Genomic DNA, 26,852 nt, shown 5'->3' on the forward strand with positions numbered 1-26,852 from the left:
CTCTGTTAAAGAGCTTCCTACAGGAAGGGTTTTCTGATATGATCAAAAATAAACATTACCATAAAGATCCCAATATTTGAAGCGTTATTCTTTCCCTTTCCTTCTCACCTTGTTCAAACCAGATTAAGTGCTTAAAGAGACACAACTTTCTTCCTTGAAAAGAAAGCAAGCTCTGTGTGGAAAAACATTGAGCTCCAAATGTTTTAATGAGATACTGTCTGTAATTCCTTTCTGCGATGTTTACAGACTTCTCCCTATTGCCTCCCTGAGGTCTTCTTTCAACTTTACAGTAAACAAATGCTTTTGAATTAAGAATGAAGATTTTGTGAGTCAAACTCTTCAAAATTCCATGATACTAGTTTGAGAAATGAAATTTAAAAGTTATGGCCTAATGCCTGCTGACTTATGAAACACAGCCTCGTCATTTAATCTCAATTTTCTGAGAGCAAACAGTTATCGTCAAGCAACAAAACCTGGAATTAATGGTTCTTTTTTGATGGAAATGCTGACAAACTCTGAGTTGTAGGTGTGCTGCCATAATAACAACAGTCTGTGAATTTCTTGTTCATTTGTCAGTGGAAAGCATGGAAGGATCGTGTGTGACATTTCTTGATGGGAATACAGAGACGATGCTGAAAATTCCATCAGCTGGCTAATATTCAAATTGTGCAAACCAGTGGTTGAGAGACAACCTGCTGGGAAATGGGGGTATATTGAGATCTCTGTGGTTCTTTAGACTTAGAAAGGCATCAGAATTGCATTCATTTGATATTGCACATTGATAACAGATCGTTGTTGAAATACACAAAAATAGGAGCCTGCCTGCTCATACCACTCCATGTGACAAATGTGGTTTCCCCCTGCAGATAAAGATCCAGTGATACAAAGTTAAATGTGGGTATGGCCCACCCATGTAATCTGTCTTCCCTGATGTACTTGGAAATAGATTCTGTGGGTAAAATGGGCAGTGTAAACATTATTGCAAAAGGATTGTTGGTTATTTGTTTCATATAATTATTCCAAGGCAAATAATTTCTTTTTCTGGCATTCTATTTCTGGCATGCATTCCAATAATAATTCTGTCCTTTTATTTTATTTTTTATTTCCAAGAATAATCCCTTTATTGAGGGATTAGAAAAGCACAAAGGACTTCTCCAATGTTTGTTTCTGTAATTAAATCACCAAAGTGGCTGAATAAGGCAATTACGTTCATAACACCTCTCTTAAGAAGATGGAACATTGACTTTTAAGGAACAGGCTATTTGAAAACTTTCCTCTGTTTTTTTCTTCTTCAAAGTTATTTCTGTATATTTCTAGTCCAAACAATAGCCCCAGATCTTATTCCATTTCAATTATAATTATTGTGATCGTCATCATTTGTATACTGTCCAGAGCACTATTCAAAAGTAATAGCCAAATTAAGGAATGTTTTGGCTATGCTGACCTGTACAGGAACACCCATTTTGGCCTGTGCTAAGTCTTTCTAATCTGCACATTAAAAATTAGATCTGCCTCAGCATAGGTCTCTTTAAGTATTTCTCTACAGGGTAGCCCAAAGTGCCTGTATTGCATAGTTGTTCTGCATCTACCACTACTGAAGCTTGTTGTACAAGCTTGTTGTGCACAATAATTCCCTCTTCTCTGAGTGGCACAGGCAGATTGCGTTGTTTTCAAAAGACCATTTCTTTGTGGTCAGTTCAATTTAAAACCGGCAATTTCATTTCTTCTTATTTTTTCCAATGGTTACTAAAATTATTATTGTTTTTAAAAAATCTAAAATGAATAGAAACTGGACTTTCAATTATTCTTTATTGAGTTTCAGATATCAAACCTTATTTTTGTTATTCTTTTAAGAATGTTAACTGGCTATCATCACAGAGGATTTTTTTAAATTACCTGCTGAAATTGATTTGAAGTAAAATGAATTTTACAAATCGGCTGAAGAGGTGCATGATCTCTATGTCCCAGGGTGGATAAAAATTGATGGATTTAAAAAAAAAAAAAAAAAATTGGATTTTTTTATTTAAATAGGATTGTTTTGAATTTTATCAAATTTATTTTAATAAAATGCTTTTGCAGTAAAAAAAATCTATCTAAAGATAGTTTTCTGTTTAAGATACATTAATAATTTAGTTTATTCAGCATGAAATAAAGCTTAGGTATGTAGCATGAGGCTGTATTTTCTGCAATATTTACATTTTTTGTAAACTCATTCAATAAATCCAAGCTCTGCAAGCTAAATAGGAAACCTTCATTTTGTTTGCAAATAATAATATTAAAGATTCTAACTACCAGCAAGAATGAGTCCTTACATTTAAAGAGCACCTATCATTTCAGATCCATCATAGCAGCGCCTGTTAGCGGGCATCCACTCACCTACTGCCCACCATGTCCTTCATCTTGTCACATCACCATTAAAGTGAATGGGACTGTCGGTGAGTCAGCAGCGGGTCAGAGGAGGAGCCACTGGGACAGAGATGACAGTTGCTCTTTAAAAATTATGATTTAAATTGAGTTGATTTAAATCAAGCCTTTTTACTAGTGATTTAAATTATGATTTAAATCGACTCGATTTAAATCAAATCCAACCTGCTATGTCCACAGGTTGGTACATTTCAGAGTGTTCTTAGAACTAATATAGCCACTAAGGTTCCTCCATATAGTGATGCTTGTCCCCACTGAGCCAGTTTTCACGTAAAATGTGAATGAATAATGAAAAAATGATTTATGCAGCTTTCAAAAGGAAGAGATTCAAACTACAGGAATGTGAGTCCATATTCTGTACCTTGTACATGAGAATGGGGATCTTGAATTCTAAGGTTTACAAGTAGCTTAATTGTCAAACAGTTTAATATAGTTACATTTTTTTCAGAACTATATACTGAAAAATGTTGACTCTGCCAGTGACAGTTGAAATCAGAAAGTAAGATAGCAATTGAATAAGTAAAAATGATAAGAAAGGGAAGCTTCTCTTAAAAGAGTTGAGCTATTTTATTGTAGTGGCTGCCCAAGAAAGTCAAGTTAATCCTGTAACCATAGATGCTGCAGTATGTTCTTATGTAAGCCTTCATAATTTCTGAATGGATTGGCACACTTGTTTATGAATTAATTTAGAGAAGAATTTTATCATCAGCCATCATTACACAACATATAATCTGACACTTCTGCAGGTAGCAACACATAGCTTACTTGGGTTTGAAAACTAAAAATTGGGCCTGGTATAATACTAGGAAGGGAGAGTAATGGGGAATACCAGGACTGTATGGTGGACTTAGAACTTGACAGACTTCCAGAAGAAGGCAAGGGCAGGCCACTCCCATACAATTGCCAAGAAAATAGCATGGATATGTGCTGAAAATTAAACTGGGTCACTTCATAGTTTGGCACCTTCAGTACAGAAAGAAATACATTGACAAGTACTACTGACTTTTGGAAGAAAATAGGAGGTTGAAGTTGAAAAACATGAAATTGAGCAGTATCTCAGTGATCTTGTCTGTACCTTCTGTCAGGGTGAGAATCCGATGTTGTCCTCTTAACCAGGGGTCTCCAACCTTGGCAACTTTAAGCCTGGAGGACTTCAACTCCCAGAATGCCCCAGCCACCTTTGCTGGCTGGGGAATTCTGGGAATTGAAGTCCGCCAGGCTTAAAGTTGCCAAGGTTGGAGACCCCTACTCTTAACAATTTGACTTCGATCTTCCCTTGTGTCAAAGCACTGAGAGTAATACATAGTTTACAAGAGCAAAACTCAGCAAAAGCTAAGACCGCAGTAGGGGTTGTTTTTTTTTTTTTTTTTTGTTAAGCCTCTTTTTCCCATAGAACTACTGAGAACAACTGATATATCTGCTGCTTTGTGGCTTCCATTTCCTGGTCAAGTTAAGAGTATGGTGGAAGCCAAGAATTGGCTTTTCTATTTTTTTCCAAACTTTAAAAAAAAATAATCATGAATTTTATTTTAATGATATATCCTGCCTTGATAATTACCACCACAATGCTGTATTTCTCCATATCAAATTATAGTGAATTTCAAGCCCTGAACACAGTAGTTTTTGCATGCTGAATCATTGAATAGTTTGTAGTATTGTCTGTTGCATTCTGCTCTGCTTCATAATTAGCTGCATTTGGGAAAAAAAGTATTCTCAACTGGTGTTGATATTGCCCTTTGTAAAATTGTAATGTGGTTGAGTTGTGATGATGGCATTGTGATTTTGAAAGAGAGTCAGAAGCAACTAATGCTTTCTTCTTCTTCTTTTTTTTTAATCAGAATTCTTCTGTTTTTAAGCATGTTTCAAGAAAGCTCAGCTAGAATTGTAACTTAGGGCAGTTTTGAGCTGGCAAAGAGCATGTGGAAGAGAGAGTGCTGTTCTCCGATTTTGTCCAAAATTTTGCCATTTTTGTATTGTATGGTTAATTGGAAAGCATAATCCCTTTTTCATGGCAAAAAGTGACCCCCTCTGATCTAGGTTTCACAAGGTTTTTCTATTTTCTTTTTCTTTTTTAATTCAGAGGTGTATTGTAGGCTATCTGTTAGTCAAAGGAAAATTCATGAAAAGGAGGGCTAAAATATATTGACTTAAATCATATTTGGATACCGTGGCAAATTTTTTTCAAAAAAGAAAACAACCCCCAAATCCCCCCCTTTTTTTGCCTCTAGAAAGGGACGCAGCATTTTCACGATTAGATTCCAAACAGCTCCGTATCTTTTCTGTATTGTCTCTTTAAAATAATATATTTTTCTTCATGCTAAAGCTGTGTTATGTTACAGGTCCATAATGTAAAACCAATATTCTTTGAGGTTTGTTTTTTTTTTAAAAAAAAATATCTCAGAAATAGTTCAGGTTAGTTTTATAGCAATGTTAGGGGGAACATGAATCCACACAATTACTTACTTCTAAAAATCACAGTCTTACTGTATCTTATAAAGTTCCAGTCTGGAGTGTCCAAGTACAAAGTTTAATCTAATTTGCCATGTGTCATTTAGACATGAGATGATTACAAAACTGTAAATTATACGAGGGATAATCAAAACCCAATTCAGAGTTCAAAATACAGAGAAGTATTGTTAAAATGCAAAGTGTTAGGTATAGACTATAGTTAAGGATCAGGCCAAGATTCAAATGAATGAGTGGGTAGGTGGATGGATGGATGATAGATGGATGGATCGATGATAGATAGACAGACAGTCAGACAGACAGACAGACAGACAGAACAATACAAGGCAAGGCTGCAAGAAGCGTTGTTCCACCACTGGATATTTCAGTGGAATGCTTCTTACATAATGCTCAAGTCTCTTCCCAAAGCCAGTAAGGGGAGTAACATGAAGAGTTAGAAAGCAGAATTGAATGAGTGCAGTGACTACATTTACATGCCAAGCCATGTGGAGTTTTATGAAGAGGAAATGAACAGCAAGAAACCTGAGGCTCATTCTCTCCTTTTTATGTCCTCTATACAGCTGGGAAAAGTTTAAAACTTCTCCACTGGTTTGCTGGTACCCAGCAGTAAAACAGATCTAGTACTGTTTTAAACTGGAGCATTGGCTGTTTTCAGCAACCGATTTCTCAAATCACTTTTGGATGTTTTGAAATAAATTATGCAAATCACAGTTATTTGGGCAATGTGACAGGTTCCAGTTAAATAAAAGCAGAGGCTTCCAGTTTATTTATGGCATTACTGAAGGAGTTCAAAGTGCAACTTTGAGATTACTAAGGCTTATTCCTGCCTTTTCATTTATCTCCTGCATCTGGCTTAGCAGGATCCATGAATACAATCAATTTGTCTATGGGTAACATCAAACCACATACATACTAATATGTAGATATAAGCACCTTGTCTTTTTTCCTTTAACCCAGGGGTGTCAAACTCAATTTCATTGAGGGCCGCATCAGGGTTGTGTATGACCCCGGGCCAGGGTGGGTGTAGCTGTGGTGGGCATGACCAGCGATGTCTCTCGTGTTGGGGGCACCTGTGGTGGCCCAAGTGCTCTGCCAGCAAAAACGGGCTTCCAGGCTCCATGTTTGGCTGCTATGGCCTCCTGCAATTCTCTGCCAGAGGTTCTCTGCATGAGGTCCTTCCGATTTTGCTGGCAGAGGCACTACCTGACAGTCTTGCTGTTTCCAGGGCAACCCTGCGGGCCAGATCTAAGCACCCCGCAGGCTGGATCTGGTCCTCAGGCCTTGAGTTTGACACCCCTGCTCTACCCTTTCTATTTAAATTACTGAGTTGTGGCAAATTAAGTCTGAATAAGAAAGAGGTTATATGTTTGACATCTCTCCCAGTTTTTGTAAATTAACTTCAAATCATACTTAATTAGTTATAAATAAAATAAAAAATGCACAGGGTGAAAAAGAAAGAATAGAAAAGCGCAATATGTATGGTAAAGGAAGTTTGTTTTTACTTATATTACATGAGTTTTTCAATTATTAGGAATAGGCGAGTCAAAACAAATCAATTACAGCATTGTTCCAAAGTATCATATTCCTAGATTTATTAATCAAAAATGTGTCATGGAACTATATTCTCAAGAACAGTCTTTTCAGTCAATTCCATAGAGAAGTGGCTTGGTAAATTGACATAATAAACAGAGTATGATTTAAAGTGACCTGTAACATCAGACAGTTTTAATGCATTGGTTTACCTTGTAAATGTTTTATGTCATGCTTCCCAATTTACTAAAGTAAAGTGTGAAAATGATAAATGCTAGTTTTTGGAATGTTGTATCTGATTTCTACTTTGCAGCACAAACAGCGATGCCCTGTGCTGGAGGACCAGTTGGTCGATTTGGTGGTATATGCCATGGAGCGCTCAGAGACGGAGGAGAAATTTGATGATGGCGGAACCAGCCAGTTGCTATGGCAGCATCTCTCCAGTCAGCTTATCTTCTTCGTACTTTTTCAGTTCGCAAGCTTTCCTCACATGGTCCTGTCTCTGCATCAGAAGGTAGGTTTTCAGTAGCGAGATCAAATGGATGACTCAAGCTTTTAATTGATACATTATATTTTAATTGATATATTGACCATCAATTGTGTTGTAAATGTTGTACCTTGATGAACATATCTTTTCTTTTATGTACACTGAGAGCATATGCACCAAGACAAATTCCTTGTGTGTCCAATCACACTTGGCCAATAAAAATTCTATTCTATTCTATTCTAAAAACTCTCACACATATACACATTATTGTATCTCATTGACCCTTCAGTTTTGGCACCAGTTAGTTTGGTAAGTGAGTAGCTAGAGATCTCCTTGCATATGACATTACATGCAAGCATTGGCAAAACAATATCCCAACAATGGTTGTTTTAACAGTAAAGATTAACATCAGGTATTCATAGCAGGACAGAGCTGGCCAATAATGGAAAAAATACACAGGAAGTGTGTGGTATATTAGTAACAGAAACCATCTGGTTATTCAGACTGAATGACGTGGAACACAAAAACTGCTTCACTTTCCTTCTATGACATGATATTGTTTTTCAAAAGTTACCCTTCCTGTTTTAATAGACAAGCACCAGGGCTATCGAACGCCTGTGAGGAAAAAACTGCCCAAAGCATAGAAAACATATTTCAAGCCACTTTATTTTTCAGGCCTGTTTCAGAAGCTGTTCTTGACTGTCTGCATATGTGTACACTTTGCACAGCCCTAGAGATTCTATCTGATAGCAATAGGGTTTAGACTTACATACCGCTTCACAGTGCTTTTACAGCCCTCTCTGAGCAGTTTATAGAGTCAGCATATTGTGTGTCCCCCCCCCAAACAATCCGGCTCCTCATTTTACCAACCTCGGAAAGATGGAAGACTGAGTCAACCTTGAACTGGTGAGATTTGAACTGCCGAACTGCAGCTAGCAGTCAGCTGAAGTAGCCTGCAGTGCTGCACTCTAACCACTGCGCCACCTCGGCTCATATAGCAATAGATGTCTCTCTTTTAATATATCTGATTTTTGAAATTAGCTGGGATTTTTACAGGAAGCAGATACCTTGGAGAATTTTTGATGCTTTTGCCTGAGTATAGAGTGTTGATTCCCCCCCACCAGTTTTTAATATTGAGTATAGTAGTATAGCCTTTATTGCAGGGGTGAAATGCTCCCGGTTCGCACCGGCTCCCCGGATTAGGTAGCGATGGCAGCTGCTGGTTCGGAGGACCGGTAGCAAAAATCCCTGCCGCCCCCCCCCCCGGCCTCTGCTGAACCACACCATCAGCAGAAGTTTTTTTTTTTTACTTTTAAAAGTTTTTCTTCAGCCGAAAAACCCTCTGATGATCGCAGGGCTGAGCAGAGATCAAAACCCTTTAAAAGTTTTTTTTAAAAAACCCTCTTCAGCCGAAGAGGGGGGAAAAAAAGAAAAAAAACCCAGGATTTAAAAGCCTCCTCTGGCGATCCCAGAGGAGTTTCCTGATCTTCACAGGCTTTTAAGCTCATTTTTTAACAGCCCCCACTTACAAGAGCCCCCACCCATGCCCAGCCAATTCCCCCTCCTCACCTATAATTACTGCTCCTTTCTGGCTGCAACTGCATGCTTTCTTCAGCTACTGAAGGGGAAAAAAAGCTTGCTTTGACTTCCTGCTTTGCTGGCTGAGGAACTCTGGAATTTGAAGTCCACAATAAAAGAAAATAATAAAATAAAATATTTGTGCAGCTTTCTGAGATTTGGTGTGTTTCTGTAGTGTTTCACTCTAACTACACAAACACACAAAATCTCAGAAGGCTGTATGTGGCATTTTGTGTGTGTTTGTGTGTGCGAGTTGTGTGTGTGTAAAGTGTGAAAATTGGTTTTTGAGCTTTTTGTGGCTGTGTGAAGTGCAGCTGCTTTTACATTGTGTGTGTCAGTTGTGTTGTGTTGTGTGTGTGTAAAGTGTGACAGTTGGTTTTTGATACCTCTTATTGTTTTTTATACTTTGTTTATTATTTTTATTATTTATTGTTATTGGCCACGCCCACCCAGTCATCTGACCACCAAGCCACGCCCACCAATTAAGCCACGCCCACAGAACCGGTAGGAAAAATTTTTAGATTTCACCCCTGCTTTATTGTCATAGTACTTCATATATACAACGAAATTGGTTACCTAGAATCAGAACAGTTGGTGTTTACCTCAGTGTTGGCAAATAACTTGTGGGGAAAAGCATCTTTGCAGGTGTCTAAATGTATCATTTTTAGAATCTTGTGAGAGCTTACTTAGGCGTGTGTATTTGGTATTCATGGAATTTGTTTGTCTTTCTTACAGTTGGCAGGACGAGGCCTGATCAAAGGCCGAGACCATTTGATGTGGGTATTATTACAGTTCATCTCGGGAAGCATTCAGAAAAATGCGTTAGGCGACTTTCTTCCTGTAATGAAGCTTTTTGACCTCCTCTATCCTGAGAAGGAAGTAAGTCACCATTTAAAATATTTTACTAATATTACTTATGGTTCACTTTTAACTGATAGCCAAGGGATAAAACCAGTCCTTTTCTCACAGGGGATTATTTGGCAAAAAGGGAGTCTGAATATTCCTGGACATTGGGCACTGTTGGTCTAAAATCTCATCTCTTGAGGTTTTTATCTTATATTTCATTGTAGGTAACATCAGGGGTGAAATGTAAAATTTGTTACTACCGTTTCTGTGGGCGTGGCTTGGTGGGGAGTTTAATGTGACTGGGTGGGCGTGGCCAACTTTTTTTTTTTACTTTTAAAAGCATTTTTTCTACAATCTCTTCGGCCAAAGAGGTTATAGAAAAAATGCTTTTAACAGGCTCCTGTGATGATCCCAGCTGAGTTGCCTGATCATCAGAGGCTTTTCTTTTCTTTTAAAAGCATTTTTTTTTGCCTTTAAAAGAAAAAAAGGCTTCTGACGATCAGGCAACTCAGCTGGGATCGTCAGAGGAGCCTTTTAAAAGCATTTTTTCTACAATCTCTTCAGCCGAAGAGGTTCTAAAAAAATGCTTTTAAAAGCCTCTGAGGATCCCAGATGAGCCGCACAATCATCAGAGGCTTTTTTTTTTTACTTTTAAAAGCATTTTTTTTGCCGATGAAAAAATGCTTTTAAAAGTAAAAAAAATATCTGATGATCGTTCAGCTCAGCTGGGCATGGGGGGTGGGGGCAGGGATTTTTGCCACCGGTTCTCTAAACCACCCGCCACCATCGCTACCGGATCAGGTGATCCGGTCCAAACCGGGAGCCTTTTATCCCTGGGTAATATCCATATAACATCACGGGCAGTTCATTTGAGACTTGGATGCCACTGTCCCCTATAGGAAGAAGGTATAACTCCGTATCTTCCTGTACAGCTTTCTGTATCTATATTTAAAAGTTGTATTGGATAGGGTAACATTTTATTGAAAACACAAGTTTAGCATCTGGGAAAGTTTATAAATCCAGGCTTAGTTCTAGATAATTTGGTTTTCTATTGGCTTTTACCAGCTATGCATCTTTTGTAACCCCACTAAAGATATTATTGTGATATTTGTTTCGTATAATGCCCTTTTTACAACCCTAAATAATGTATATATAATGATATATAATATTGACATGACAAACTTTTTCAAAGATAGCCATGTGTAATGGGCTGTTTTTAAAAATGATTTACGACTTCAGATGTGATAGGTCCATACCCAAAAATGCCCATTATGGCAATTTTATGGTTAGATTGTTGCCCCATGCAGGAAATGAAGGAATAGAACGCTTTTCAAAATCTCTGACTGGTTAATCAAATTTACAAGATAGAGTTCCTATTTCTGGGTGTGCTTCTTGCCTGACTGCCTAGCAAGGCTAACAACGTAGTGCGGAGGTCTGTTCCAAAGAATAAAAGCTAGATTGGAAGAAGACTCTCAAAGATAAAGTAGACAATCTGACATTTGGCAGAATTAAGCAACCCTGATTGCATGGCCAAGTTGAAAAAAAGAGAGAGAAAACATGAAGGTGAGTATTAGCAGATTTAATTGGTAACATATTTTAAGAAATAGTTACCTCAACAGATACCTATGGTAAGTTTCTGAAAATGTAGTTACTCTGTTTCTAAATCTTGATTTGTCATATCTATTTGCTGAATAATAATGGAATATAATTTAACATTATGTTCCTTTTTTCCTTAGTGCATTCCTGTGCCTGATATCAACAAACCGCAGTCAACCCATGCTTTTGCAATGACCTGTATCTGGATACATCTGAACAGAAAGGCTCATAGTGACAATTCTAAACTACAGATTCCAATTCCTCATTCTCTCAAGCTCCATCACGAGTAATTATGTTTTGTAAATAATGATCATTCTTTTCCATAATGATCATCCTGGAATCTCTGAAAAGAGGATGAACAGTGATATCCACCAAAAGAAATATATATTTTAACTTTTACGTTAAATGTATACCAAATCCTGTAATTACAGAGCATCAAAAATGCATGCTTAAAAACAGGAAACAAAAATCCTGAATTTGAAAAAAAACCCAAAACATTATCACCTGATAGCATTTTAAACCAGCACTGCAATAAAATTCCAGGATGACAAAACAGTCTTGAGAGTTAAAAGACCAATAAAATAGAACAATTCAAGGAAATAACCATCCTTGAGATGCAGTTTAAAGGAAATTCAGGAATGAAGCTTATCTAACTTCCTAGTAGCTGTCAACTCCCAGTAGTAGTTTGTCAAGATTTTAGTTTCATTTTTTTTAATCTTAGAAAAAAAAGTAAAATAAATGTATTCAGCCTAGCGAAAGTTTGATATGCCCGTTTTACTTATTGGCAAGGCAGAGACATTGGAAAATTTTGGCAGCTCAATTTACAGTTGTTCTATTGGGGCTACCTGAGATTTATGAGTTGTTCCTTTATTTGCCTAAAGAGCAATTATGTAGAATTAGGCCATGTGATAGGAAGAGGTGACTTGAGTAGGTGTTGCACTAATTTATCTACGATTCACTCCAAGTAGTGTCTATCTTATTCTGCAGAAAAAGCTGATGTCCCCATGACTCTTAACATACTATTATCACATATATATTTTTGATGACTAGAGTATATCAGTTCTTTTGTACAGGTTTCTCCCATTCATTTAAGTATCTTTGGGTGCCCAGGTTCTTGCAACAGAGTCTGAGGAATAAAAGTCTTCACATGAATGACTACAAGATTGCTTTGCTATGCAATGCTTATTCCACAAATTCAGAATGCTTTACATTACCCATGGGTGTTCTGGTGGAAACTATTTATGGGAATGGCAACATGAGAATACCTCTCCCAGGAACCAACTGCATGGCCTCGGGATCAATCACACCACTGCCAATGAACCTCTTGGACTCCCTCACAGTTCATGCCAAAATGAGGTAAAATATAAACAGTAACAACAGTAGATGCATTTGCCTGACATGTCAAAGTACTCTGGGTGTTTATTTTTTCAAATGATTATATTGAAATATCTTATAAAGGCCATAGACTCTCCGTGACTTTAACTGGAATGGGTAGTTAGCATGAATGTGTGGACTCTCCTTAACCCTGGCCTTGTCAGCTAGTTTATTCTGTGGGCACGGGAGCCGGTCCTCCAGTTCAGCTCTTCCGTGCATGCACAGGGGGCGGGACATGTGTGTGGGGGCCATGCGTGCATAAGGCGCGGGCATATGCAGGGGGCACGTGTGCATGGGCGGGGCCGTGTGCATGCAGGGGGCCATACACGGGGGCAGGGTACATGCAGGGGGCATTTGAGGAGTTTGGCCACACATGCTTTGGTTCCGGAAAACGTTAGCCATCACTAATATAGGCCTTAACTACAGTTTGAAACCCAACAAATAACTATGATTTTGAATTCTGGTTAGTACCAATCAAAATTGGTGGATTCTCTGTATTGTGACATGCTGAATTACAGTGGAGTTGCCAATCATGGCTGAGCAGTCATTGGAATGCTGAGAAAGTGATGTGTTACGTAAACCTGACTTTTTCCTGAATCCTAGAGTCCTAATTTTTAGAATTCGTTATGGAAAATAATACCTTCTTCTTTTTTCCAGCCTTATTCATAGCATAGCCACCAGGGTAATAAAACTGGCCCATGCAAAGTCTAGCTTGGCCTTAGCTCCAGCTCTTGTGGAAACATACAGTCGTCTGCTGGTTTACATGGAAATAGAATCTTTGGGCATCAAAGGTTTTATCAGTAAGAAAACTTCACTAATTAATATTCTTTTGGACTGCTAATTTTTAATGATATAAATTCCAAACTGAATTGCTTAGAATTATCAGCAGTTGTATGGTCGGTAGGATGTCCTTGAGAGACAGAAGGAGGAGGAGCCACAACAGTCAGATAAGAGACAGCTTAGTCTATAGAAGGAATGGAGGCATGGTAAACATCTCAAAAAGGACCCTCCCTAGTTTCTTGGACTAAAAAAAGCAAGGGGGCGAGGGAGAGATGTATTTTCAGAGTTCAAGACTGATGTCAATCCTTCAAGCTAATCCAGACAAGAAGATGAATAAGGTTACAATAACAGGATCCTGCAAGAATTGTTTCACCTAACTGCTTCTTTGCACATTATAATATCAAAGAAACCATTCCTTAACTCTATGCAATAATCTAAAGAATATGAGGTACCGTATATACTCGAATATAAGCCGATCCGAGTATAAGCCGAGGTCCCCAATTTTACCCCAAAAACTGGGGTAAACTGGGGACTTGAGTATAAGCCGAGGGTGGGAAATGAGGCACCTACCGGTTGGGGAAACCCTCCCTCCCTCAGCTGAGAAGGCTGGCGGCTCCCCCGCCCCGCCCTCTCACTGCACCGGCAGGGCTTCCCCGCGCCGTCCGGTAAAATGTGAAAAAAAGAAAAAAAAAAAAACTCGAGTATAAGCCGTATATACTCGAGTATAAGCCGAGGGGCTTAAAAAAAAACAAAACTCGAGTATAAGCCGTATAGACCCGAGTATAAGCCGAGGGGACGTTTTTCAGCACAAAAAACGTGCTGAAAAACTCGGCTTATACTCGAGTATATACGGTATTATGTCTGATGGGAGACTCAGTCTCTCGGCAGAAAAGTTTGCCTGTTCTCAAATTGGTTGATGTCAATTAATTTGTAACTTTCCAGAAATTGATTTACAGCCTCCACAATCGAACCATTGGCCATATTAGCTAAAATTGATAGACGAAGCTATACTTATTTTCTCATATAAGTGTACTTTGTTGAAATTGAAATTTATCCTTTCAAAATTTAAGTCTGCCAGAGGCAATATTTATATTATAATGTATGTCTAATCATGTTTTTTTTTAATTTCTGCCTCTCAGAATAAAATATTTCAAACCTTGAGAACTGGGAAATAACCTTGCTAGATAGTTTAGAGTGAGAATGATTGGCCCAAGGTTAATTTGCGACCGGTTTTATTCATACATAATAGGCTATAATTTCAGAAGAATGATCTGTGGAATAAATCACAATAAACTGAATCCATACCTCATTAACTATGTTACTATATAAAATGCACAATACTCATCTCACCTGCTAAATTCATTGTGCCATCAAGTCATTTTCAGTTTCTAGTGACTACATAGATTTTCTCCATGATGATGTATCCTTAACCTGTTTTTTTTCCCCAATTCTCCCAATTCAGGGCTGTCAAACTTGTGGCGTTACGTTGCCATCACATAGTTTCATGACATTTTTTCCCTTTGCTGGGCTTGGTGGGCATGGCCTGCACGTGACACATCCGGCCCGCAAGCCGCCAGTTTGACACCTCTGTCCCAATGGTACACTCATCACCCCTTTAATTGAGTCAGTCTTTAAATTACAGTTAAACATTTTTCCCAGTGCAGTGTTTGAACCCAACCAATTTTTTTGGTTTTAGATTGATATTTGAAGCTACACTACAAGGAATTGATATATTCTCTGGTTTTTCTTCAGATTGTATGAACCTTTAGCCTTTTACTAAAGATCTGCCTTTTAAATAGATTCTTCTAAGTTTGTGTGTAATGGAGTGGTGGCTTAATAAACACTATGATATTCTTATTTGTATAGTAATAATACACCTGTAAAAATGGGCCTCCTTTTCTGATCCTCTATTAAGGTTTTTCTATATTGGGGTAGTATTTTACTGGAAAGAATATTGTGTTGAATTTTTTTTGTAAACGTAAGAATCTGGGTGGATTTTTGCTCCCAAGAAAGCTGGCTTAGTCTTAATTTTTCACTAGAAAATAATTGGCAGGATTTATTTTCTTCTCAGGTCAACTGCTGCCTACAGTTTTTAAGTCTCATGCTTGGGGAATCTTGCATACCCTGTTGGAGATGTTCAGCTATCGCATGCACCATATCCAGCCTCATTACAGAGTCCAGCTACTTAGTAATCTTCATTCTCTAGCTGCTTTTCCACAGACCAATCAAAACCAGCTTCATTTGTGGTAACAGTATTTTTTAGCAAATCATCATTTTTGCTTTAGAGACAATAAGCTTGACAGAAAATTATAGAAAAATAAAATAGAACAAAATCCATGCATTTAAGTTATGACAGTCCTGTTAATTTGTACAAAATGGGAGTTTCTGGAGAAAAAATGGTTGATAGCAGTCCATATAGTCTTGGATGTGAGTGTGCCGGTTGCCCACTGCCTATGAAACAGAGCTACCTTCTCTTTCCTTCAAATTTAGAAAACATAAAGGATTCAGCAAGAAAGTGAGGAAGGTAGTTGTGTTGCATAACTGGAAGTCAGCTTGGGTAATGGTCAGCACTTGCTTAGAGTTAAATGACGGTGAAGAGTATTCAAGAGGGGTTAGACTTAGTTCTCTTGTGGCTATGTAAGGATTCTAGGCGGATTCCCCTTTTCACTCCGCTCCTAGATTCTGCCATTCTTTCTACAGTTTTACAATTCAGAACAAACTTGAGAGTGGTGGAGTTTGAATTTCTTCTCCGCCTCCCATGCTTCTTCATTTTATTGGGATGTGTGTAACATTGAGTACTTAAAAAGGATGTGGGGAGTTGTAACATGGTCCACAGGACAAACCATAATAAGCTCATTTAAACACACCAACCCATATTAATGATCAATTCAAAAGGCTATGCTTTTGAATTGATTATAGTAATATAGATTATAGATTATACTAATTATTATAGTAAAAGATTCATGATCTCATTTTGAGTTTTAGCAATTAACGAATTCTTCTGAATTCAGTGTAGTACATACATTGAAATAATAACTGAGTTACCTGTGAACAGTACAATTGTGGTTTAATTAAGCCACAACTTTGCTATTTTTAATTGCAATTCCTGGTCAGGAACTTAAACCTCAGTTGCAATTCTGGCTCCTGAGCTTAACATCCATTCCAATTTTATCTGGTGATTTACTGAATAATAAACTTAAGTTCCAAAGAAGGAGGTGGGGAGACAAGCAAACATTTTGTTTTCTTCTTCTGGATTGTGATTTAGTAAGCACTTATTTTGAGAAATAAACTTAGTCATTTAGATGCCCAGATACATTCTGGATTTCCTTAATTCAGATAGCCCCTGGGTTTTGGGGAAGCTTATTATAAGGGGTGGCCTTTGTTTTTGGGATGAGATAGAATCAACTTTCCATTTCACCTTTAGTGCAGCTCTGTCTTAGGCAGGGGTAAAATGTAAAATTTGTTACTACCGGTTCTGTGGGTGTGGCTTGTTGGGGGAATAATGTGGGTGGGCGTGGCCAACTTTTTTCTTCTTTTAAAAGCATTTTTTCTACAACCTCTTCGGCCAAAAAAATGCTTTTAAAAGCCTGTGATGACCAGGCAACTCAGCTGGGATCGCCAGAGGAAAAAAAGCTTTTAAAGGGTTCTGACAATCCCAGCTGAGTTGCCTGATCACCAGAACCTTTTAAAAACATTTTTTCTACAACTTCTTCGGCCAAAGAGCTTGGAGAAAATATGCTTTTAAAAGCCTCTGATGATCAGGCAACTCAGCTGGGATCGCCAGAGGAGCCTTTTAAAAGCTTTTTTTTTTTACAACCTCTTCGGCCAAAAAGGTTGTAGAAAAAATGCTTTTAAAGGGTTCTGACGATCCCAGTTGAGCTGCGCGATCAGCGGGAGGGGGCGGGATTTATGCTACCGGTTCTCCGAACCACCCACTATCATCACTACTGGATCGGGAGATCCGGTCCGAACTGGGAGCATTTCACCCCTGATCTTAGGGACTGTTGCTTTATTGTTTGATAAATTGCGCCTTTTCATTTCATCTGACCCTGCATTCTAGCTTAAAAAAGGTATCCATGAATTAAATCTGGGGATCATTTTAAGCAAAGTGTATCTGAAATTAATTAGCTTGTAATTTTAGTTAGCAGTTAAAATATTTACTGTTGAAGACTAAATTTTACTTGCAGCATTTCTGTCACGCCAGGCCGCATGAAATATGCATGTATATCCTCAAAATACTAAACGATAAGAAAAATGTTACAATTCCAAGATTGATTACATCTGTTTATTTCTTTGATGTAATGACCTTCAAGAATCCATGCCTTCCACCAATCTATAATTGGACCACGTGGGAAATGTGTCTTGTGCGATTTTAGAATTCAATTCATTGAAACTAGATGTTTTCTGCTTAAATTTTCTGTAATTAGCATAACATATCCTGAAGAGTATATTCTTTTTATAGTGTGGAAAGCACAGCCCTGCGGCTGATTACTGCCTTAGGCAGCTCTGAAGTCCAGCCACAGTTTACTCGATTCCTTAATGAGCCCAAAACTGTGCTTTCAGCTGAATCGGAGGAACTTAACAGAGCACTTATTTTGACTCTAGCAAGAGCAACGCACGTCACAGGTAACAATTCCAGGTTATCATGGATCTGACTTAGAAAATAGAAATGGTTAGAACTCTGCTATTTTTTTTAAAGTATCTTAAATGTTATTGTTCTTGAGTTACCTGTATTGTTAGACTTTTCAAATTGTACACGTAGATGTTTATCTTGATGTGATATGTAGATTCTAGTGTAGGATAATAATTCCATTTAGAAATTGTATGAATTGCATTCATTCCCCTTGCAGCGACTACAGGAATAAGTTGCCTTGATCAGTGTAGTTCTGATTACAGTATCCATGTGGCCGCATTAGGATTTGGACTGTTCACAGATTGAGTAATCATTTAACGAAGCTTACAGAAATGAAGAATGGTGACTAAAAGCAACTGAAGAAGTGCAAACAGAATTGCTATCCATTAATCCAGCTGTGTTTGCTTTAATTTTTATATAATAATAGTCAGCTACATTTATCTTTCTATTTTAGATTTTTTCACAGGTTCAGATTCCATTCAAGGGACTTGGTGCAAAGATATCCTGCAAACTATCATGAGCTTTACTCCCCATAACTGGGCAACCCATACTTTGAGTTGTTTTCCAGCTCCTCTCCAGGTAATAATTTAACTTAAATCAATCTTTCTCAATCTTAGCAAGTTTAAGATATGTTCTCCAAAGCAAAATCATGAGATGAGTAGAGTAGAGTAGAGTAGAGTAGAATAGAATAGAATAGAATAGAATAGAATAGAATAGAATAGAATAGAATAGAATAGAATAGAATAGAATCTGGAAGGGGCCTTGGAGGAGAACCTATACCATCTCAGACAAGTGACTGCCCAGTCTTGTCTTAAAAACCTCCAGTGATGGAGCCCACGGAATTTCTGGAGGCAAGCTGTTCCACTGTTTAATTGTCCTCACTGTTAGGAAGTTTCTCCTTAATTCCAGGTTGCTTCTCTCTTTGATTAGTTTCCAACCATTGTTTCTTGTTCTGCACTCTGATGCTTTGGAGAATAATTTGATCCATTCTTCTTTGTGGCAGCCCCTCAAATACTGGGATACTGCTATTATGTCGCCCCTAATTCTTCTTTTCTTTAGACTAGCCAAACCCAAACCTGCAGCCATTTTTCAGATGGTTTACTCTCCAGGCTGTTGTTCACCTTAGTTATTCTTCTCTGAACTTTTTCCAAAGTCTCAACATTGTTTTTGTAGTATGGTGACCAAAATTGGTTGCAGTATTCCAGGTGTACTCATCAGCTCTCAGATTTCCCAATCAATTCTCAAAGTTGAAGTTCACATATTTTAAATTTGCAAAGGTTGAGAAGCATTGGGTTCAATAATCTATGTCATGAAAGATGGTAATGATACTTTTGTGTAAAATTTGCTTTGAGCTAAATATTGTTTCTATCTGTTGTGTTTGTTTTTCTGACAATCATATAATTTTATAAGTTTTGATCTTATAATTGCACTGAATCAATATCATCTTCAGGCGTTCCAGTTCAGACGACTACATATAGATATAGATAGATATAGATATAGATATATACATACATACATACATATATCTGATGGGTTTTGTATATTTCTGTAGAATTCTTCTTAGTTTTAAATGCTTTAACTTATAAAGAGTTTTATAGCACATACATATGCAAGCACACACAAACACAAGAACACACACAGTAATGCTTGATTATATTCCACAAGTCAGCCTTGACTCTTAGCAATTACCTAAGAGGATGTCAGATTTATGTTTATCTTTGTCTATCAAGATGAAAGTTAGAATTAAATTGTCCAAAATAGAATTTGGTAAAATTGTGCCATAGATGGAGAAGAGAACTAGTCATCATTTAGGACCCTAATAGGAAAATTGAATTATGAAACTGGAGTGACCTCCCAAAATGTAATAGATTTTAAATAAAAATGAAGTTTGTTTTAGTGACTACTAATTTGTTTCATTTCAGGCATTTTTCAAACAGAACAATGTGCCTCAAGAGAGTCGATTTAATCTAAAAAAAAATGTGGAAGAGGAATACCGAAAGTGGAAATCCATGTCAATTGAAAATGATATCATTACCCATTTTTCTATGCAAGGCTCCCCTCCTCTCTTCCTTTGTCTACTCTGGAAAATGCTCTTAGAAACCGATCACATTAACCAGATTGGTTATCGGTATGTTTTAAAAGATTTAATTATTGTTTATACCAGTGGTAGTCAACCTGGTCCCTACCGCTAGTGGGCGTTCCAGCTTTCATGGTGAGCGGTAGGGGTTTTGTCCAATAGTGAAGCACTTTCCTTTTTTTTAATTTAATTGACTTTTTAAAAAATTTTCATAGCATTATTTAAAAACATTTTCATTAGGTTTTCATAAAATTTCCCGTGACAATTTAAATTTCTGAAAATATGCTATTTGTATTGCCCGCGCATAAGTTTAGTTCACGTTACATAAGTGAAACTAAGTGGCGCTATAGTGCAACCGCAAACAAAAGAGCCTCGTCCCAGAATAGCTCGCGCATCTCCCCCCACACCACCCAGCTGTAACAGACAAGTAGAGCTGGTAGCCGGCGTTTCCCCATCCCAATCCACGATGTGCATGCGCAGACGACAATACACGGCGCATTACTGTGGAACCGGTGGGCGGTTAGTAAATTATACTACTAACCGAGATACAAAAGTGGGTGGTAGGTATAAAAAGGTTGACTACCTGTGGTTTATACCATGGCACCATAAGGCAAAATGGAATCATATTTGAGATGCTGTAAACTTAGAGACAGAGACATGGTGGCTCAGTGGCTAAGATGCTGAGCTTGTCGATAGAAAGGTTGGCACTTCTGCGGTTCTAATCCCTAGTGCCACGTAATGGGGTGAGCTCCCGTGACTTGTCCCAGCTTCTACCAACCTAGCAGTTTGAAAGCATGTAAAAAATGCAAGTAGAAAAACAGGGACCACCTTTGGTTGGAAGGTAACGGCACTCCTTTGGCATGCCGGCCACATGACCACGGAGACATTTTCGGACAGCGCTGGCTCTTTGGCTTTGAAACGGAGATGAGCATCACCCCGTAGAGTTGGGAATGACTAGCACATATGTGCGAGGGGAACCTTTACCTTTACCTAAACCTGGAGACCATTTTCTGCATAGAGGCCATTCATTTGAAATAACACCTATTTTGTCTTCTAACATTTGCAAAATACTGAGTTGTACAGGAACAAGTTTGGGGTGCACTTTTCTTGTAATGCATTACAAGGAACTCTTGACTTACAATCATTCGTTTAGTGACCTCTCAAAGTTACAGTGGCACTGAAAAAAAGTAACTTATTACTATTTTTCATACTTACAACCATTGCAGCACTTCTGTGCTCAACGTCATGTAATCAAAATTTGGCTGCTTGGCAATTGGCATTTATTTGTTTGTTTGTTTGTTTAAAACATTCTTTATTATGCTATAGAATAAAATACAAAAATATGAAAGCAAATAATAATATACAGTGGTGAGGAAAAGGGGAAAGAAAAGCAAGAAGAGGAGGAAGAAAAGGAAAAAAAAACTTTGGCAGAGCATATACTAAAGTTGGAATGATACAGAGAAGATTAGCATGGCCCCTGAGCAACTGGCATGTATTTAGGCCTGTTGCAATGTGCCCGGGTCACATGAACACCTTTTGGAAGCTGCTGACAAACAAAGTCAATGGGGAAGCCAGATTCACATAACAACCGTGTTGCTAACTTAACAACTGCAGTGATTCACTTAGCAATTGTGTCAAAAAAGGTCCTTAAATGAGGCAAAATTCAACAACTGTCTTGCTTAGCAACAGAAATTTTGGGCTCAATTGTGGTTGTAGAGCAAAAGCTAATGCATTACATAGGTTGGGAGTCATATGATGAAAGGCACTTTTTTAACCGGTACTGCAGAGCAACGCAAAGGTGCTTCTGCCAGCAGCCTTGAAAAAAATCCATTCAAAAGTCAAAGAATCTAGATTCTCCTCTCCGTTCTACAATATTGTTTCATGAAATCTGGTTTACTCTTGCATTTTCAATATGTAGAACAGGCCTGTCAAACTGGCGGCCCGTGGGCCTGATACGGCCCACATAGGCCACGGCCACCCCAGCTCCGCAAAGACAAAAAACATCGCGATATGTCATGATACATCCTTTGATGCAGTCGGGTTTGACACCCCTGATGTAGAATCTTTCAAGAGTGGAACTTGGAAAGCTGTTTGTTTGATAATATAGTCTTTTTTTTGGAGGGTCGGGGGAAGGGAAGAGAAGGAAATTGGTTTTCATATTATTTGATTAATGCCGTTGTACTTCTCTCTCCTATTTTAGAGTACTAGAAAGAATTGGAGCTAGAGCCCTGGTTGCTCATGTTAGGACATTTGCAGATTTCCTGGTCTATGAATTTTCTACCTCAGCTGGGGGCCAGCAGCTCAACAAATGTATTGAAATTCTGAATGACATGGTGTGGAAGTACAACATTGTGACATTGGATCGGTTAATACTGTGTTTGGTAAGGAATGCTGAGAAGAGAGAAGTTGCCATTATCTGTTCAAAGATTTATCAGATACCATGAACATGTCAATTGCTTTCAAAGACTTTGCAAAATTTCGTGAATCCAAAAAATACTGCTAAAATGTCATTGATTTAAAACGGGAAAGGGGATTTTAATGTCACTCATGGAACAGTAGATATTTGGAGATAAGCTGATGAGAACCAGTTGGGTCTAAGCAATACAGCGTTGCTGTACAAGCAGGCAATTAAATTTTTTGGTAACTGAATCTCAGAGGCTTCTGTAAGTCTGGGTTTCTTCCTCTCACTTCCTCAACTAGATATGAAAGGTGTTGGTGAATGGTAACATATTTTTATACATGATTATGGAAAGATTGAAATTAGTTCAAGTATTAATGTCAGTGGATTATCATGTCCTGTAGAGAAGGCTGTTTGATTCTTTAAATGGTATTGAAAAAATAATTTTAGAATTCCTTTCAACCACTATAAAGGGCATTCTTAAGAAACCCTGGTTTTTCTTGTTTTCAGCTCAAAAAAAAGTGGAAAGTTTCATATTTAACTGGGTTGTGAATTCTTTTCTTTTACTTGAGATAAACTCCAGAGAAATTAGAAATATTCCTGTAGGAATTTTGTAGCACTGTCTTGTTAGTTCAACTTTGATTCATTTTTAAATTGTTATCATTATTTAAGGCCATGCGCAGCCATGAAGGCAATGAAGCCCAAGTGTGCTATTTCATTATTCAATTGCTCCTACTGAAACCCAATGACTTCCGAAACAGAGTGAGTGATTTTGTGAAGGAGAACTCTCCTGAGCATTGGCTACAGAATGACTGGCATACCAAGCATATGAGCTATCACAAGGTACTTCTGGTTTATCGTCTTAATTGCCCTAAATAGCAGTGCTTCTACAACAAACAAATACACAACTGTGGCAGAAGATCATCTTGAAGTGATAACTAGGATTGACGTACCACTTTTTGTTGTTGTTGTTGAGGGCTATTGATCATGAGTGGCTGGGGAATTCTGGGAGTTGAAGTCCACAGGCCTTAAAGTTGCCAAGTTTGGACATCTCTGATCAAGATGTTTTGAAAACTCAACTTGTGCCAGATATTTTTCCATTAAAATCTGGATGTAAAGTATAAGAGGGAAATCTTATTCAAATGTGGGAAGAAAATAGAACATCAGTAATTAAAGCTTATTAAACCAAGACAAATTAAACTAATGGTAATTTTTTCCCCTCAGAAATACCCTGAAAAGCTGTACTTTGAAGGGTTAGCAGAGCAAGTCAATCCTCCTGTTCAAATCCAGCCACAGTATTTACCAATTTATTTTGGGAACGTTTGCCTCCGCTTCCTGCCAGTGTTTGACATTGTGATTCACAGATTCCTGGAACTTCTACCAGTATCCAAATCCTTGGAGACTCTTCTGGATCACTTAGGAGGCTTGTACAAATTTCATGGTGAGTTCTAACGGAAGTTGTTTCATTGCTGTAATATTATTAGATTGATAATAATAAATGTTTATTTATCAATCGATAATAAATGTTCTCTGTAATTAAATTTTCTATTTATTTCATGACGTATCCAAGTCTTATATCAACTGTGTTGATTGTGCTTGTCTTAAAAATGTGGTAGAGAAGTAATTGCATTGTCAGACTTGCTGCTGGAAAACTATTTCTAAGAAAGAAGAGACACTGCAGACAAACAAGCTTGTAAAGAATAATTGGGTCTGGCTATATTAAACAGTGGCAATGTAGCAGGTCTGAGAAGTAGGCCCTCATTAAAAAAATACTCACGCATGTGAGTGCATGGGTTGAGTAGATGGATTCAGGGAAAGCTATACTTTCTATTCAAGAAAAAGAGAAGGACTTGACTTCGGTTGAACACAGTACAAGCATCAAATCTCTTGAAGTTGCAGGAAACAGGTGATTATCTTTCAATAATATGTTTAAGGAGATAAATGTGTCACTGCATTGTGAGCATATTTCTAATCATAATAGCATGAACATACCTGTCCCCTCTCTTCCCTCTTTCTGATAATCTTTTTTTTTAATGTTAATTCTCCATGGTTTAAAATATTCAGATTATGTGATCCAACAGCTTAAATTTTAGATCCATGCAAATTGGATTAAGTTGACAGAATTTATTATGCAAAATATAAATGCTAAATGAATTTGTTATCCTTTAAGTTACAAGAATTTTATCAAAGACCGAGTAAAAGATGCATGGAAAACAAATTAAATTGTCAATTTTGTTAAGTCCTAAGAGCTAGAGCTTTCATGTGGTGCACTTCTAACAGTATATACGTAGATCAGAAGAAAGCAAACATCATCTTAGTGGTTACTACAAAGTGACTCTATGGAGCCTTGGATTGATTCTGCTCAGCATTGTTTAAGAAGTGTTTAAAATTGGAAATTATTTTACCAAATGGCCTGTCTAAACAAGTCTTTTCATCTCAATACTCTTGTTTATCAGAGTTTTATGACTGAGTGATTTTTGTGTCACGTGAATCAGTCACCAAAGTTTTTAGTTCTAGAGAATCAAGTCCCTGCAGCATCTCCAAACAATTTGCTTTGATTTGTGTGACTTCAATCTTCTAATACTCTGTAAATCGCGAGAAAGAATTTTTGTAACCAACAGAGGAGAATATTTGTAGCTCAGGGATGAAATGAGGGGTCGTTGGTGCTCTCAGAGCTTGCTTGTTTTCTTGCAGACATTTCATTACCTTAACTAGGTAACATCATCAGTGCTAGTCTAGCATCAGTGCTAGAATTTTGTAAGCAACTCCACAAAACTTTTTCTGTGTTACTTTCATTGCTATTTTTGTTTGTGGGTGAAGAATAAATTTAGATTTCAGCTGGTCTTTTCCTCATGACAGGAACATGTCTAGGCTGTACATGTACAAAGATGATAATTTATTTATTTTATTATTTATTATTTAGATTTTTATACCGCCCTTCTCCCGAAGGACTCAGGGCGGTGTACAGCCAGATTTAAAACAATACAATATACAAATTAAAACAACAGTTAAAATAACATATTCTATAAGTGGCCAAAAATTTAAAACCGTCAAATTTAACCCATAAATAAAATACCCCAATTAAAATTATTAAAATTCAGAAAATTTAAAAAATTAAGCCAGTCCCGCTTGGATAAACAAGTGCGTTTTCAATTCACGGCGAAAGGTCCGAAGGTCAGGTAGTTGACGCAAACCAGGGGGAAGTTCGTTCCAGAGGGTAGGTGCTCCAACAGAGAAGGCCCTTCCCCTGGGGGCCGCCAGACGACATTGCTTGGCGGACGGCACCCTGAGAAGACCCTCTCTGTGTGAGCGTACGGGTCGGTGGGAGGCATAAGGTAACAGCAGGCGGTCCCGTAAGTACCCGGGCCCTAAGCCATGGAGCGCTTTAAAGGTGGTAACCAACACATTGAAGCGCATCCAAAAGACCACAGGTAGCCAGTGCAGACTGCGCAGGAGCGGTGTTACACGGGAGCAACGTGTGGCTCCCTCAATCACCCGCGCAGCTGCATTCTGAACTAACTGAAGCCTCCGAGTGCACTTCAGGGGTAGCCCCATGTAGAGAGCATTGTAATAATCCAGACGGGAAGTGACAAGAGCGTGAGTGACCGTACATAAGGCATCCCGATCAAGAAAGGGGTGCAACTGGCGAACCAGGCGGACCTGGTAAAAAAAATAATAAAGGAATGTATATGAAGCCCAAACAATGGCTAAATAAGATTCCCATGTCTGGGAATGGCACTTCAATGTCCTTACTTCTTCTATGCAAATCTGGAAAAAAAGGCAAAAAAAGAGTAGCATGTGAAGAATATCAGTGTGTATAATTTGAACAAACCACAGATCGTATTCTTGATGTATACATACAATTTATGATAGTCCCGATTGTAATAAGTGCAAACGCAACTGTTTAGGGTGTTTTTGTTTTTTTGACAGATCGGCCAGTGACCTACCTCTACAACACCCTTCACTACTATGAGGGACATCTCCGAGAGCGAACCAACCTCAAACGGAAGCTTGTCCATGCCATCATTGGTTCCCTAAAAGACAACCGGCCATTAGGATGGTGTTTAAGTGATACTTATCTTAAATGCGCTATGAATCCACGAGAAGACAACCCATGGGTCCCCGATGATATGTATTACTGCAAACTAATTGGGAGGCTGGTGGATAATATCCTTTCTAAAATAATGAATGTATATAAAATATCAGAATATAGAATGTTGGGTATTCTCATTAAACTAGCTGTGCTGTTATTTCTGCATCATTCAGTTATTAATAGTTCTCTGTCAGTAGCATTCAGATTATCACTGCAATATGAGAACAATATACATTATGTGCAGTTTCAATTTTGTGCCTTATCAGTGTTTACTAGGAAATCACTAAAGATAAGGACAAATGGCTTCCTAAGAGATTGGCTTATTTTAGTAGGTAAGCTAAATTTAAAAAACAAAAAAGAGCAAAGCATCATTTATCTTTTAAGTACGGTAGTTTACTTTTAAATTTTGGAGCCAGGGAAGAATGTAACAGCATATTGTGTTATTTGGTAGGAACTACTAACATATGGATGCACACAATTATTAAAGCTGGTCAGAACAGTTGAAAGGTGGTTTGCAAATGTGAATGGACTTGCTTTCTTCAAGCAATAGAGTAGCCTTTAGAAAGCTTG

At 37.9% G+C, this 26,852-nt stretch overlaps 1 protein-coding gene and 1 pseudogene across 5 annotated transcripts in view; both read left to right on the top strand.

Annotated features, from left to right (window-relative positions):
• MED23 (mediator complex subunit 23) overlaps window positions 1-26,852 on the top strand; it is a 52,436-nt gene that overhangs the window by 16,782 nt on the left and 8,802 nt on the right. For all 5 annotated transcript variants that reach the window (XM_058171711.1, XM_058171718.1, XM_058171683.1 and 2 more), the window contains 13 exons: window positions 6,734-6,934; window positions 9,221-9,364; window positions 11,068-11,213; window positions 12,038-12,283; window positions 12,959-13,101; window positions 15,153-15,327; window positions 17,544-17,707; window positions 18,169-18,293; window positions 19,637-19,842; window positions 21,992-22,172; window positions 22,862-23,032; window positions 23,414-23,630; window positions 26,120-26,356. In XM_058171711.1, coding sequence (XP_058027694.1) covers window positions 6,734-6,934; window positions 9,221-9,364; window positions 11,068-11,213; window positions 12,038-12,283; window positions 12,959-13,101; window positions 15,153-15,327; window positions 17,544-17,707; window positions 18,169-18,293; window positions 19,637-19,842; window positions 21,992-22,172; window positions 22,862-23,032; window positions 23,414-23,630; window positions 26,120-26,356 — 2,356 coding nt within the window. The remainder of the gene's footprint in view (window positions 1-6,733; window positions 6,935-9,220; window positions 9,365-11,067; window positions 11,214-12,037; window positions 12,284-12,958; window positions 13,102-15,152; window positions 15,328-17,543; window positions 17,708-18,168; window positions 18,294-19,636; window positions 19,843-21,991; window positions 22,173-22,861; window positions 23,033-23,413; window positions 23,631-26,119; window positions 26,357-26,852) is intronic.
• Window positions 21,213-21,276, top strand: LOC131189369 (U6 spliceosomal RNA; annotated as a pseudogene).

The sequence above is a fragment of the Ahaetulla prasina genome, chromosome 1 (assembly GCF_028640845.1).
Source record: "Ahaetulla prasina isolate Xishuangbanna chromosome 1, ASM2864084v1, whole genome shotgun sequence".
Classification (NCBI taxonomy): Eukaryota; Metazoa; Chordata; class Lepidosauria; order Squamata; family Colubridae; genus Ahaetulla; species Ahaetulla prasina.